The sequence below is a fragment of the Aspergillus foveolatus genome, assembly GCF_047715535.1.
Source record: "Aspergillus foveolatus strain CBS 279.81 unplaced genomic scaffold BDW70scaffold_66, whole genome shotgun sequence".
Taxonomy (NCBI): domain Eukaryota; kingdom Fungi; phylum Ascomycota; class Eurotiomycetes; order Eurotiales; family Aspergillaceae; genus Aspergillus; species Aspergillus foveolatus.
Window position 1 is genome coordinate 363 of NW_027396130.1, and position 12,947 is coordinate 13,309.

General features: G+C 53.2%; 3 protein-coding genes across 3 annotated transcripts; 2 read left to right on the plus strand and 1 right to left on the minus strand.

Moving 5' to 3' along the window:
* Positions 1-381: 381 nt before the first annotated feature.
* On the minus strand, positions 382-1,891 carry BDW70DRAFT_142910 (male sterility protein-domain-containing protein). Its single transcript, XM_073738012.1, has one exon. It carries the CDS (start codon positions 1,868-1,870, stop codon positions 656-658), a length of 1,215 nt encoding a protein of 404 aa, XP_073592489.1. The 5' UTR covers positions 1,871-1,891; the 3' UTR covers positions 382-655.
* A 553-nt stretch (positions 1,892-2,444) lies between these two features.
* Positions 2,445-10,491, plus strand: BDW70DRAFT_171060 (type I polyketide synthase; the record flags this gene model as incomplete). Its single annotated transcript, XM_073743110.1, has 12 exons — positions 2,445-3,013; positions 3,076-3,586; positions 3,636-3,759; positions 3,816-3,886; positions 3,979-7,053; positions 7,110-7,206; positions 7,270-7,295; positions 7,346-8,156; positions 8,201-8,532; positions 8,564-8,659; positions 8,707-9,561; positions 9,616-10,491. 12 exons carry the CDS (start codon positions 2,445-2,447, stop codon positions 10,489-10,491), a joined length of 7,443 nt encoding a protein of 2,480 aa, XP_073592490.1.
* Positions 10,492-12,038: 1,547 nt separating this feature from the next.
* BDW70DRAFT_106384 (uncharacterized protein) lies at positions 12,039-12,943 on the plus strand. The gene is made up of 3 exons (XM_073734414.1): positions 12,039-12,303; positions 12,362-12,690; positions 12,769-12,943. Exons 1-3 carry the CDS (start codon positions 12,125-12,127, stop codon positions 12,909-12,911), a joined length of 651 nt encoding a protein of 216 aa, XP_073592491.1. The 5' UTR covers positions 12,039-12,124; the 3' UTR covers positions 12,912-12,943.
* The last annotated feature ends 4 nt before the right edge of the window (positions 12,944-12,947 follow it).

Sequence of the window (12,947 nt, forward strand, 5' to 3'; positions counted from 1 at the left end):
AATAATGTGTAGTAGCAGAGAAACTGGGCTTAATCGCAACAAGCATATGGTGGATCAGCTGTCGTCAGGGTGGTAGGACACGGAGTTCAATGGATTGCATGTCTAAAGCACACCCAATTCGTATGGTCAACACACGTGGAAAGCATTGACCCTGGGAGAATGATGTATCAAGATGGGAAAGTGGACGGGCTGGCTGTCTAAAACGTTGAAAGTACCCTTGAGAGTCCCGAGTGGGATGGAGAAAGCTGGCGTTATACAGTGTAAGAGAATTTATAGATTTAACGGTCAGCTTCGTGAACAGCAGGTCTGCTGCAGATGACGAGAAGATGGAGAGTGGAACGTGGAGGACAAGAAGCATAGACTCCTAGCAATGGAAAAGCACCGCGAGCTGGGCATGTCTGATCGACTACTGTGATATGCTCTGTTTATCGATGGTCGGCTACTAGATCGTCTATACGTGCTTATGCTACCTTCCCTATCTCACTATTCCCGTAGTAACAGATCAGATCAGGGATGTGATGCCTGACTGCAGCACCGCGAGAGTCCCTTGCTTGACGGCAACATTGAAAAAGTAGTACTCGGGCATCATTGCATGTTCCATAGAATGGGAAAAGAAAATGTTGTGCCGTCCACATCTGAACCAAGAATAGCCACCCTATGTATAACGATTATCACCCCGGTTCCCCTCCAGCAAAGCCCGATACATCCGTCTGATCCGTCGCTGCAAGTGCGCTTGTGGATCATGGTCTACGGGGCGCAAGGCGAGAGGCCCAGTAACCTGCTTCTGCCACTCTGATCGGCTGCAATTGATCTCGAATTCGGGTACACCGTGGATATTGTCCAAGCGATACTTGTTTTGCCACATGATTGCAGTCGAGGCCCGCGGCGTGCGGAAGAGCTCTGCTATCTCCAGAGGAGTGATGCACTGCCTCGCGGTGGCCATCAGCTCTACAGCCGTCTGGCGGACGTATAGCTCAGACGCGCAGTGCACGACTCCCGTGGTCCCAGATGCAAGGTGGAGGAGGCAGCAGTTAGCGACGAGGTCGACAGGGACTTCTTCGAACGGGCGGTCGATATTCGCTACGCGGCTCAGATCGGACACGCTGAAACAGAGGATGAGTGTGTGCATTGGGATCGCCTTGTCGGGGCCGTACAAGGGGAAAGGCTCCGCAATGGCTGGTCCGATTGCCGCGGGCCGGATAATGAGAATGGGGATAGAGCTGGATTGGCGCAGGAGCAAGCGTTCCGCCAGATGCTTAGCCTGTCCGTATGGCCAGGGGTATCGGTCATCGTTCTGCAGCTTAGAGGCGTCTGCGCCTGGCAGACCTAAACGATCGTCCTCCTCGTCCACAGGGCTTGGTGGGGGATAGAGCCGCTCCTCGATGAGACCTCCTGGGAGAAAGCCATTGACGGCAAGGCTCGAGAATTGGATAAAGTGCCTGACATGGCGGAATTCAGACACCTCTTGGAACAGTGCAGTCGCAGTCTGGCAATTGTCTCGAACTGAGTCTTTGAGCTCCTCGACAAGAGATATATTCGCGGCCGTATTAATGACTGCAGTAACCTCCTCGCGCATCTTCTCGCGGACGGCCGGGTTCAAGCCCAAGCCCGGCTTCGACAGATCGCCGGTGATCAACTCGACCTTGCCGGTGTCGAGAATATCGTCGATCTGCTGCGGCATGGTAGACTCCCACTTACGCACCGCTTCACCGACAGAGCCTCGGCACAGAGCATAAATCTTCTTCGTCGGCAGACGTAGTGCCAATTTATAGAGCAGGCAGCCGCCCAGGCTGCCCGTTGCGCCAGTGAGAAGGACGACCGCGTTCTCAAAACGCCGCACATACTCATTTGCTGGCACAGCTCCCTCCATGTTGTCGACAGGTCAACGGAGACGGGCACTTTGGCTTTACCCGAGATTGAGTGAGAGGACATGAAGGACTCGCCATGGCCAGAGAAGCATGCACATTCGCGGCCCACAAGATGACTGGCGACGTGACTCACACATGGCACGAGGTTTTTTTTTGCGCGCTGAGCAAATCGGGGAGTACAAGGTAGTCTACACGGTTGCGCAAGGAACTGACCGTATGTCGTGCAGTACTTCCGAAAGCCATCCACAGTCCGCGGTTTGCCTCTGGCTGCGAGAGGGTTGTCTCTGGGATAAGTGTGGTGTTGATGGTGTAACGCGCGCCCACGCGTTCTGTTGGACAAGGGCAAATTCAGACTCTCACTAGAGCAAATAACCTTTCTTTGGCTCCAGCAACCACTATTGGTGCAACTGTGACTTGCCCTGGGACGGGTTTGTGCGAGTAGGCGAGGGGCTCGATTTACGACGAATATAACGAGCTGCGACTCCTCTCGGGGGGAGTGACCTCGATTCGCGCCCTTGTCACCGTTAGCCCATTCGCCGGAAGAACTAACTAGGACCAGAGGGAGAGATCGTGAAAATGGAAGCCAATGGAGAGACGAAGATCGAAGCCGCGCAGCACTCGATGTCGGATCAAAGCCTCCCTGACATGCGAGGGTCCGCTCCTATTGCGATTGTCGGCATTGGGACAAGACTGCCTGGCGGCGTGAACTCTGTCCCGTCGATGTATGAGTTCCTGCGCGAGAAGAAGGACGGGCTGCGCGAAGTCCCGTTGTCAAGATTCAATATTGCCGGATTCCACAATGACGGGGACGTGGCGTACTCGATGCGGCAGCGAAAGTCCTACTTCTTGGATGAGGATATCTCCATGATGGACGCCCCCTTCTTCGGTTCGTCCGAAATGGAGGCTGCAGGGTCAGATCCCCGGGCTCGACTCCTGCTGGAAGTGGTCTATGAATGCCTGGAGAATGCGGGAAAGACAAAATACCGGGGTGAAAAAATAGGGTGCTATATTGGCGCCTGGGGGGTAGACTGGTCGGAACTCACGCTCAAAGACGGCCAGCAGCGCAATCCCATGATTGGTGCAGCTGCAGGGAGTTTCTTCTTGTCCAGCTATATTGCATGGAACCTAGATTTGCGTGGACCGACGTGAGTATTTTTAAACCGTCAGCGCTGGTGTCGTGGGGGATGACGAGCACTAACTGAGCCAGCATGTCAATTGAAACTGCGTGCTCCGCCTCTATGGTAGCGTTGCACGAAGCCTGCCAGGCACTATACTCTGGCGAGTGCTCGTCCGCGATCGTAGGTGGAGCAAATCTGATCCTCACCCCGACCCTTCATATGAGCCTTTCCTCGAGCGGTGTTTTGTCTCCCGATGGAATATGCAAGACGTTTGACGCCGCAGCCGACGGATTCGGGAGGGCGGAAGCTGTGAATGCCGTTCTACTCAAACCACTGGGCGATGCCATACGCGACGGAGATGTGATACGGGCTGTTATCCGAGCGACTACTGTGAATAACGACGGGCGGACATTGATCTTGACGACACCGTCGGCCGAGGCCCAAGAGGATCTGATTAGGCATGCGTATAGAAAGGCCGGGATCGAGGACTTCAACGAAACGGCCTACTTTGAGTGTCATGGGACGGGGACAATGGCCGGGGATACCGCTGAGACGACTGCCATAGCAAAGGTCTTCCACGAGGGAATCTATGTTGGCTCGGTCAGTGGTCATATTCAAGCGATGTATCCAGCTGACATACTCAATACAGGCCAAACCGAACTTCGGTCACTCTGAGGGGACTTCTGGGCTCACAAGCCTTATCAAGGCCATTCTTTCGCTGGAGAAGAAGACACTGCTGCCACATATACATATGCGAGAGCCAAACCCAAACAGTAAGGCTTCCTGCGTGAAAACAAGAAGAGCATCATGATGCTGACCTGGCACCCAGTTCCTTTCGAAAACGGGCGATTGATGGTTCCCCAGGAGGAGATGCCCTGGCCGGAGGGCCGAAAAGAGAGGGTCAGTGTGAATAATTTCGGCGTGGGAGGAACAAACGTCCATGTCAGTAGCTGCCATCTCTTAGCCAGAATCCAAGCTAATTGTTTTCGTAGGTAATCCTGGATTCTGCATCCTCGCTTCATCTGGACACTGGCCGCAGTCGACAGCCCACTAAACTCGCGTATTCCCGGCTACTGGTAGTATCAGCAAACAGTGAAAAGTCTCTGCACAAACGAATAGAAGGCGTTCAAGAATACATCAAGGAGAAACCAGACTGTCTGGCGGATCTGGCCTTCACGCTGGGGGAGAGACGAGAGCATCTGGCGCAAAGGGCCTTCCTTCTTGAATCCGAGGCACTCGAGATTGGCGCCTTTCATGTTGGGACCGTGGATTGCCAAACGGCCCCAGAAGTCACATTCGTCTTCACGGGGCAAGGGGCACAGTGGCCGGCGATGGGCAGAGCACTGATAGAGTCCTTTAGAATGTTCCGCGAAATCATCCAGCAGCTCGATCGAACCCTACAGAACCTCCAGGAGCCTCCTGCCTGGAAGTTGGAGGCTCTCTTAGGTAAAGGCTGTTCTCAAGAGCAAATCAGCCGCGCGGAGCTCGCACAGCCGTTATGCTGCGCGATCCAGATCGGCCTTGTGGATCTCCTTGCAGGCTGGGGAATCGCACCAGCGTCGGTCGTTGGCCACTCTAGCGGCGAGATAGCAGCGGCCTACGCTGCCGGAGCAATCACGGCTGCAGAATCGATTATAATCGCCTACTATCGAGGGAAGGCTCTGAACAAAGTAACGCGAAAGGGTGGCATGGCCGCTGTGAGTATAGGACGCGAGCAGGCGACTCCCTACCTCGTGGACGGGGGCGTGGTGATTGCATGCGAAAATAGCCAGCATAGCGTGACACTGTCCGGCAACCTGGATGAGCTTGAAGATATCCTCGAGAGGATCAAAGCTGACAACCCGGAAGTTCTCTGCCGGATGCTTCGCGTCGACAAGGCGTACCACTCCCACCATATGCACGATGTTGCTGACGACTACGAGACATCCATTCATGGGCTCTCGACAAGTGAGGGCTCCTTGTTTATGGTGCCCTTCTTCTCTTCAGTGACCGGTATCAAAGTGACCGAGTCGTCCCAGTTGAACGGCACATACTGGCGCCAGAATCTGGAGTCACCAGTCCGCTTCCTGACAGCTGTTCAGGCCGTACTCGACTCAGGCGAGGAGGACAAGAGCCGTGTCTTCTTGGAGATTGGACCACACTCAGCTCTTTCTGGGCCCCTCCGACAGATTCTGTCAGATCACCCGCGCGGGAAAGCGTGCTCTTATGTGGCATCGCTTGTACGAGGAGAGGATCCAAGAACCTCAGTCCTCTACACTGCCGGGAACCTCTACAACTCCGGCGTGTCTGTGAACTTTCGTGCTATAAACGGTGAGGGAAGCCTGCTTGTCGATCTACCACCTTACCCTTGGCAACATGATACGAGATACTGGGAACAGACGCCAGCGGTCGAGGCCTGGAGACTACGCAAGCACCCTCACCATGAGCTGCTGGGCTCACGTGTGTTAGGCTCGACAGACATAGAGCCGTCCTGGCGCAATATCCTCTCACTTGATGATGCTCCATGGCTATATGGACACCGCATTATGGGCAAGACCCTGTTTCCGGGAGCCGGATATGTTGCCATGGCCGGAGAGGCTATTCAGCAGCTGGTATCTAGGCCAAATGTGAGTTACCAGATCAGCCACCTCGTGCTGAAACACGCTCTCTTTCTGGACAGCAACGAGTGTGTAGAGCTCATCACCAACCTACGACCGGTCCGGATCTCGGACATCCAGGACTCAGACTGGCATGAGTTCTCTATTACTGCCGTGCAAGCTGGAGAGCCGACACGGCTCTGTTTGGGTCAAGTCAGAGTTGCCCCGCCGTCAGTGTCTCCCACCATGCCACTAACAGGAAACACGAAGCTGAAGAGACGTGTTCTGTCAGCAGCGTGGTACAAGGCTCTCAGGGAGGCCGGGATGGACTACAACCGGGAATTTCGCGGCCTTGACGACATCTACGGTGATCCTATCCGTTATGAAGCCACGGCCACCGTCAAGACGAGCAAGGTATCGCCTAGTCGATATGTGATGCACCCAACGACGATCGACCGCTGCCTCCAGGTGCTGTCGGTAGCCATGTTCCGTGGCCTCGCGCGTAACATCAATATCCGCAGCCTTCCCGTCCTTTTTGAAGAGATCTTCATCGGACCTGAGCCAGCAGAACTGCACGTACAGGCCCAGGCAGATCTCGGCAACGGCAACTTCATCCTTGGTGACCTCGGGGCCATGGCGGACGACGAGACCATCTTTTCCGTTAGAAGCATGAGACTGCACGTTCTGGGAGACGAAGGATACTCGCTTCAGGAGACCGAGCTGTCGGCCAGGCCAGTCTGGATGCCACACATTGATTTCTTACCCCCCAGAGCTCTAGCAAAGCCGCCCCCACCTGTTACCCTTGGCAGCGAATTACGCGAGCGAATTATTGACTTGTATATTGCGCAGACTGCATCTCAAGTCCGAAATGTCGAGCCTACGGAAGAGCATCTGCACAAGTACAAGCGATGGTTAACGATAGGCGAAAACCGGATAGCGAAGCAGAGCACATGGCGACTATCCGACTATGGCTACGCACACGACTGTCCATTTGACTCCTCGAATCCCGCCGCGATGACGAACTGGATGCGAGAGAGAGCTCACGAGTACCCCATTATTGCTCCGTTGTTGAACTGCACCCAGAAAGTCCTAGATAATATCGTGGGCGTGCTCGATGGAAGCTGTAACGCGCTCCACCTCCTCATGGAAGACGACGGGTTGAAGGACGTCTATGGACTTTTACTGTCTTTCGACTCCTGCTACGAGCTCTTCACCACCCTGGGCCATTCCAACCCCGAGCTCAACATCCTCGAAGTCGGGGCTGGCACTGGGAGTGCCACGGCGCGGTTCCTGGGCTACCTGCACGCGCCCGATGGAAGTCGGATGTATGCGCGGTACACATTCACTGATGTCTCTGCTGGATTTCTAGCAGCAGCCAAGGAGCAGTTTTCGCGATACGATGCAATGGAATACGCTGTGCTCAATATCAGTCAGGATCCCGCGCAGCAAGGGTTTAAGCTGGGCAGTTATGATCTAATCATCGCCTCCAATGTATTACTCGTCCTGTGCTATGCGGTTATGCACCCTGTTAACTATATAAATTCTAGGTCGTCCATGCAACACCCAGTCTGAGCCGCTCCCTGGCCAACCTCAAGTCCCTTCTTGCCCCTGGTGGCCGCTTGTTCCTTCAAGAGATAGCCGAGGGTACGTCTCTTTCATCCCCACTATGCGTTTTTCGTCGGAGTTCTAATATTGACACTGCAAAAGAATGTACAATAGCTGAGTACATATTCGTATGTCGAGCTTCTTCAGCCTTTCTGTTGTTTATGCTGATGCGATGTAGGGTCTGCTGCCCGGGTGGTGGGTAGGCGAACACGACCAGCGAATCGAGAGACCGTACGTACTGGTCGATCGCTGGAGAGAGGAACTCACAGGAGTTGGCTTCAACGGCATCGACTTTGCCATCCACGAGCAGGACAGCCCGGTTGTGAATCTGGTATCGACCTGCCCTATGACGCCGCTGCAAGCAAATGCTGTAAACTTGCTTGTACAAGAGCCGCGCTGCCAGTGGGTATCAGATGTCGAGAAGATCTTCCAAAAGCAAGGGTATCAAGTTGAAATATACTCACTAGACCAACCTCCACCGGCTGAAGGAGAGGTGGTATCCCTCCTTGACGCATCGGGACCGTTCCTATTCAATATGACAGAGGAGAATTTCCAGCAGTTGAAGAACTTTTTACTCAGTACCTCGGTTAAGCACATCCTCTGGGTTAGCAAAATGTCGCAGTTTACTTCAAGCGATCCCCGATACGGGCTAGTCCATGGATTCCTGCGAGCCTTACATTTCGAATGTCATTCTGAAGGTAAAAGCTTCTCAACATTTGACACTGAAGAATTCGACGAACCGTTCATCCGTAGTCTATTAAAGGTCCACGATCATTGGCGCCGGGCAGCACCGTCTGAGGAGTCTAGAAGAGACGAGTATGCCCTTGTCGACGGGATTGTGCAGGTGAGCAGGTTCGAGGCAACCGATATTGAAAAAGAGCTTCAAATCCCGGCGGAAGATACGGCTCCTAGACGACTTTGCATTGAAACCACTGGTCTCATCGATTCCATGTTTTGGAAGGAAGACCAACACTCTATGCCTGGGAAGGGTGAAGTTCGGATCAGGGTCGCATATGTTGGATTAAATTTCAAGGCAGGTCCTCAGACTTCCAAGGCGATGATAATGAGCTGACACAAATCAAGGACATTATCACCGCCCTAGGACTAATTGCGTCTCCTGATCAGCTAGGTCTGGAGGGAAGCGGGGTGGTCGAAAGTGTCGGCACTGGTGTATCCAATATCAGCAAGGGAGATAGGGTCATCTTCTTAGGCCCAGGGTGTTTTGCAACCCACGTTACTGTGCCAGCTGCAAAAACTATACCACTCCCAGACAACTGGTCGCTGGAAGAGGGAGCAACGTCGCCAATTGTCTCTTTGACGGCGGCTCAGTGTCTCCTACGACTGGGGAATCTACGACGAGGGCAGGTACGTTGATATGCTATGGCCGATCTATTAGAGTTTTGACACGCTGTTTCAGTCTGTATTGATCCACGCTGCTGCTGGGGGCGTTGGCATTGCGGCTATCAGAATCTGCAAAGGCATGGGAGCGAAGGTAGGATACTTTCTGAAACGTTGTCACGTCACACTGAAAGACAATAGATCTACGCAACGGTTGGCAACGAGGAAAAAGCACAGTATCTGGTGGACACATTCAGTATCGCACGCTCGCACATCTTTCATTCCCGCAATGCATCATTCTATGATGACCTCATGCGTGAAACCAGCGGTCGAGGAGTTGATATCGTTCTCAGCTCTTTGAGTGGTGAGCTGCTCCGGACCTCATGGAAGTGCGTTGCACCGCACGGCATAATGTTCGACATCAGCAGACGTGATGTACTCGCCGATGCTATGCTGCCAATGAAGCACTTCGTGGACCGAAGGTCGTTTGTCACCGTGGATCTGGGAGAGCATATGGACGAGGCCGCTGCGAACAACTCGGCAGATTTGTATGTTTATTACCCGCGTAGTGACGGTGATGCTAATGCAGTCAGTTCCATCCCCGTCAGAGAAGGCCTTGTCGGCCCAATAGCGCCGGTTTCCTGCTTCGCTGCTGCAGACGTCGCCGATGCCTTTCGCTACATGCAGACAGGGCAGCACATGGGGAAGATCGTAGTCCGGATGCCAGATAATCTCAGCGAGCTTCCCACGAGAGATACGCGTGCTCATATTTCCTTCTCCCCAGACAACGCGTATCTGCTATGCGGTGGTCTGGGGGGATTGGGCCGTGCGCTCTCCAACTGGATGGTGGAGAGAGGCGCTCGTTGTTTGTTATACCTCTCTCCCAGTGCCGGTGTAGGTGACGACCATCAGGCCTTTGCAGAAGAGCTTAAATTTCAAGGCTGCGAGGTAGTCTATGTCAAAGGCAACGCCTCAGACGCATCTGATGTGTCGAGGGCAATATCCGGTAGTCCAAAGCCGATCAAGGGCGTTGTCCAGCTTGCATTAACACTAAAGGTATATAGGCCATACCTTCGCTTGTGCATATTAAGGGCTAACTCTACTTCCTAGGACGCAAGCCTGCAACGAATGACATTTGATGACTGGACAGCCCCCTTGACAGCCAAAGTCCACGGCACCTGGAACCTGCACCAAGCTTTCCAGGATACACCCCTGGACTTCTTCCTCATGTTCGGATCCATCGCAGGCATCGCCGGAATGGCCGGACAGTGCAACTACTCAGCCGCAAACAGCTTCATTCACGCTCTTGCTCGTCATCGCCACACCCTTAATAAACCGGCCTCAGTTCTAGACCTAGGCCCGGTCGCAGATATAGGCTACGTAAGCCGTAACCCCGAGCTCATGAAGACCTTCAGCGGCCGCTATGAATGGCGCTTCATTAAGGAGCAGGAGGTCCTTGACGCGGTCGAGACATTAATCTACCACTCAACCTTCCCAAATACTACACCGTCCACGCAGGGGAACAGATACGACCCCAACCATATCATCCTTGGTCTGGTCTCCACAGCTCCCTGGGGCCGACAACGAGGCGACACCCGGCTCGCAATTCTCTCAAACCGAGCTCAACGAGATCAAAGCAGTGCGGCCGAAGCAGACGACATCATTGACTTCATGGCGCAGGTCGAGTCAGACCCCGAGATGCTGGACCGTCCATCAACAGAAGAATTCCTGATTCGCAAGGTTGGGTCCATGATCAAATCGCCCAGCGCAAAAACAAAGACGAAGGACAGTGTAGCAGCCAAGCATGACCTAAAGGCATTGGCGAATATTCAGATCGACTCGCTGATTGCAATTGAGGCGAGGGCGTGGGCGAGGAAGAGACTGGGTGTGCAGATTAGTCTGTCTGAAATCACGGCAGTGGGGAATGTGAGGGGTTTGGTCGGACTGGCGATCCAAGAGCTGAAAAAGAGGTATTCTATTGCTTGATTTGACTTTTCTCTGTTGGTTTTTGTATGTTGTTGGGTTGGCAGACTGAAAGACCGAGAGTGTCTATTGCTGATGGTTTGGGTATCTGACTTACGAGTCTCCCTAATGCGGTTCATGTTTTTACCTTCATCCTTCCGCTCCATACCGTCCCTAGAACGTGTTCGAGAAGGTTATCTAGCAGAGTATGAGCTCCCAGCCACACAAAGGCGAAGCTGCATCTTGACCCCTAGTAGAATTACCCCGTTTCCGGCGTCAAGAGAAGGTGCGATTCGTGGATTTGGAGGTCTCACCTTGTTTTCTCTTGCATGCAGGAAGTGACAGGATCCAAGATCAACCCCTGATCCTCCAATATCATTCAAGACAGGTGCACGGAGTTTGGAGCCTGGTCGCTCCTCTCTAAGCCGATGGCCGTATCCCAGCCTAACAGTATATCCTACCGGGTGAACCTAGATGCGAGGAAAGACTGGAGCCGTTGCTACTTCGTTCCTTATGCCGTCACCTCAACTCTCAAGTCCAACGTGTGCTCTCACCTTACAATCCCACCGTAAGCGAGAGCTGCCCTCAACTATGAATCCTACTTGCCGATAGGTATTAAGGTCGCTGATAGAAGTTAGTCTTTGCGCTAAAAACATATCTGAAGTGAATGCATCCCTTCTGACTAGAGCGCTGTGGCAATAAGGGCAGGGGAAGCGGGCTCCTTGGTCATGACCTGCTGCATGTCGATTTAGATGTTCTTTCCGCTGATAAGTCGCACTGCACCCCGGGAATTGGCACTGAAACAGAGGGAGGGTATTCATATTGGCCATTGTGGGTTTCGCTGCATGGATTGAAGAACGATGAGGAGCCATGCCATATTCGGGAACTTTTCTACCTAGGTAGTAACTTAGCTAGTTAACTACGGAGATTGACTGGCTAGCCGGCATCCCGCTCGGCATCCCGCTTGCCGAAGTATATGAGACGAAAGACCAGTAGGTCAGAGAGCTATTTTCAGAATAAGAGACATGCGGTTATGACTCCTCCCACCATTCTGATGACGAAAATAACTCACTGGATAAGCCCCCTAGCTATGAAGTCTGCTGGGAACCCAACGACCTTGAGGACTCTCGTCTCTGGCCTCTATGGTACAGAGGCCTCATTGTAGTGACAATGAGCCTCGGTGCCACGACGGTCAGTCTTTTCAGCACACTATATACGTCAGGAATCCCTGGCTTGGATTCTGGCTTTCATATTTCGAAAATCGTTGCTGTGCTGGGCGTCACCACCTATATTCTTGGCATGGGTTTTGGGACCATCATAATCGCACCACTGAGTGAAATGGTCGATCGGCGGCCTGTCTATATAGTCTGCCTGGCAATATTCCTTTTGCTGGTTCTTGCGAGCGCATTGAAGCCACTTTTATTGGCAGTTTATTCGGCGGTCTCTTCGGCAGCGCGGTCATGGGCAACTCCCCTGCTTCAGTGAATGATATTATCTCTGATCGGCATCGTGCCATGGCCTTTGGGGTCTGGTCTATTGGGCGGACCAATGGTCCAGTGTATGGTCCTATCCTCGGCGGGTTTGTGTTTGAGAACTTAGGCTGCCGGTGGACAAACTGGATTGTTCTGATCTTTGGAAGTGTGGTTTTTTCTCCCTGATGTGTTGTATAAAGGAAACATATGCTCCGGTAATTCTTCGAAAGCGTGCGGCAAAACGGCGAAAAGGGTCAGGAGATCCTAAAAGGTGGACGCGATATGATAGCCAAGTGGATCTCTCGACACGGCTCACTATCAGCCTCAGCCGGCCGTTCCTGATGCTCTTGACCGAGCCAATCTGGTACGTTCTGTTCTTTTACTCTCAAATCTGTACAGCATGCTAACGATAACCAACACAGCATTTTCTGGGACAGCTACGTTGCCCTCGTATACGGCGCCCTTTATCTTTCCTTCGTCGCCTACCCAATTGCCTTCCAGATAGAGCGCGGCTGGGCCCCCGGACTCGGTGGCCTTTCGTTTGTTGGCATCGGCATTGGGGTCCTCATCGCCATTGCATGCGAGCCTCTCTTCCGCAAGATCATCAACAGACACCGCAAGGACCCTTTAACCGGCGAACCCAGAGGCGATGGCCAGTATTGTCGTTCTCGGCGCCATCTTCCTCGCGGCCGGCCAGCTGTGGTCCGCGTGGACCTGCATGCCGGATGTCCATTGGATAGTGCCTATTCTGGTATGAGTACCGTCCGGCGCAAAGAATGCCTGTGTGTTTATCTATGATACTAACTATATTGGCCGCTCTTATGGGCAGTATACTGCCTCTGCACTGTCGGGGAATGTGTTCTCGCGCAGTCTGATGGGAGCTTTTCTCCCACTTTGTCGGGCCATCAATGTATCATAAAAAGGAGTGTGGGAAGTAAGAACGCTTGCTACCTTCTCAATGAAGTCTACTAGACCCTGGTAAATGGAGAAAGACATCATACTCAACGC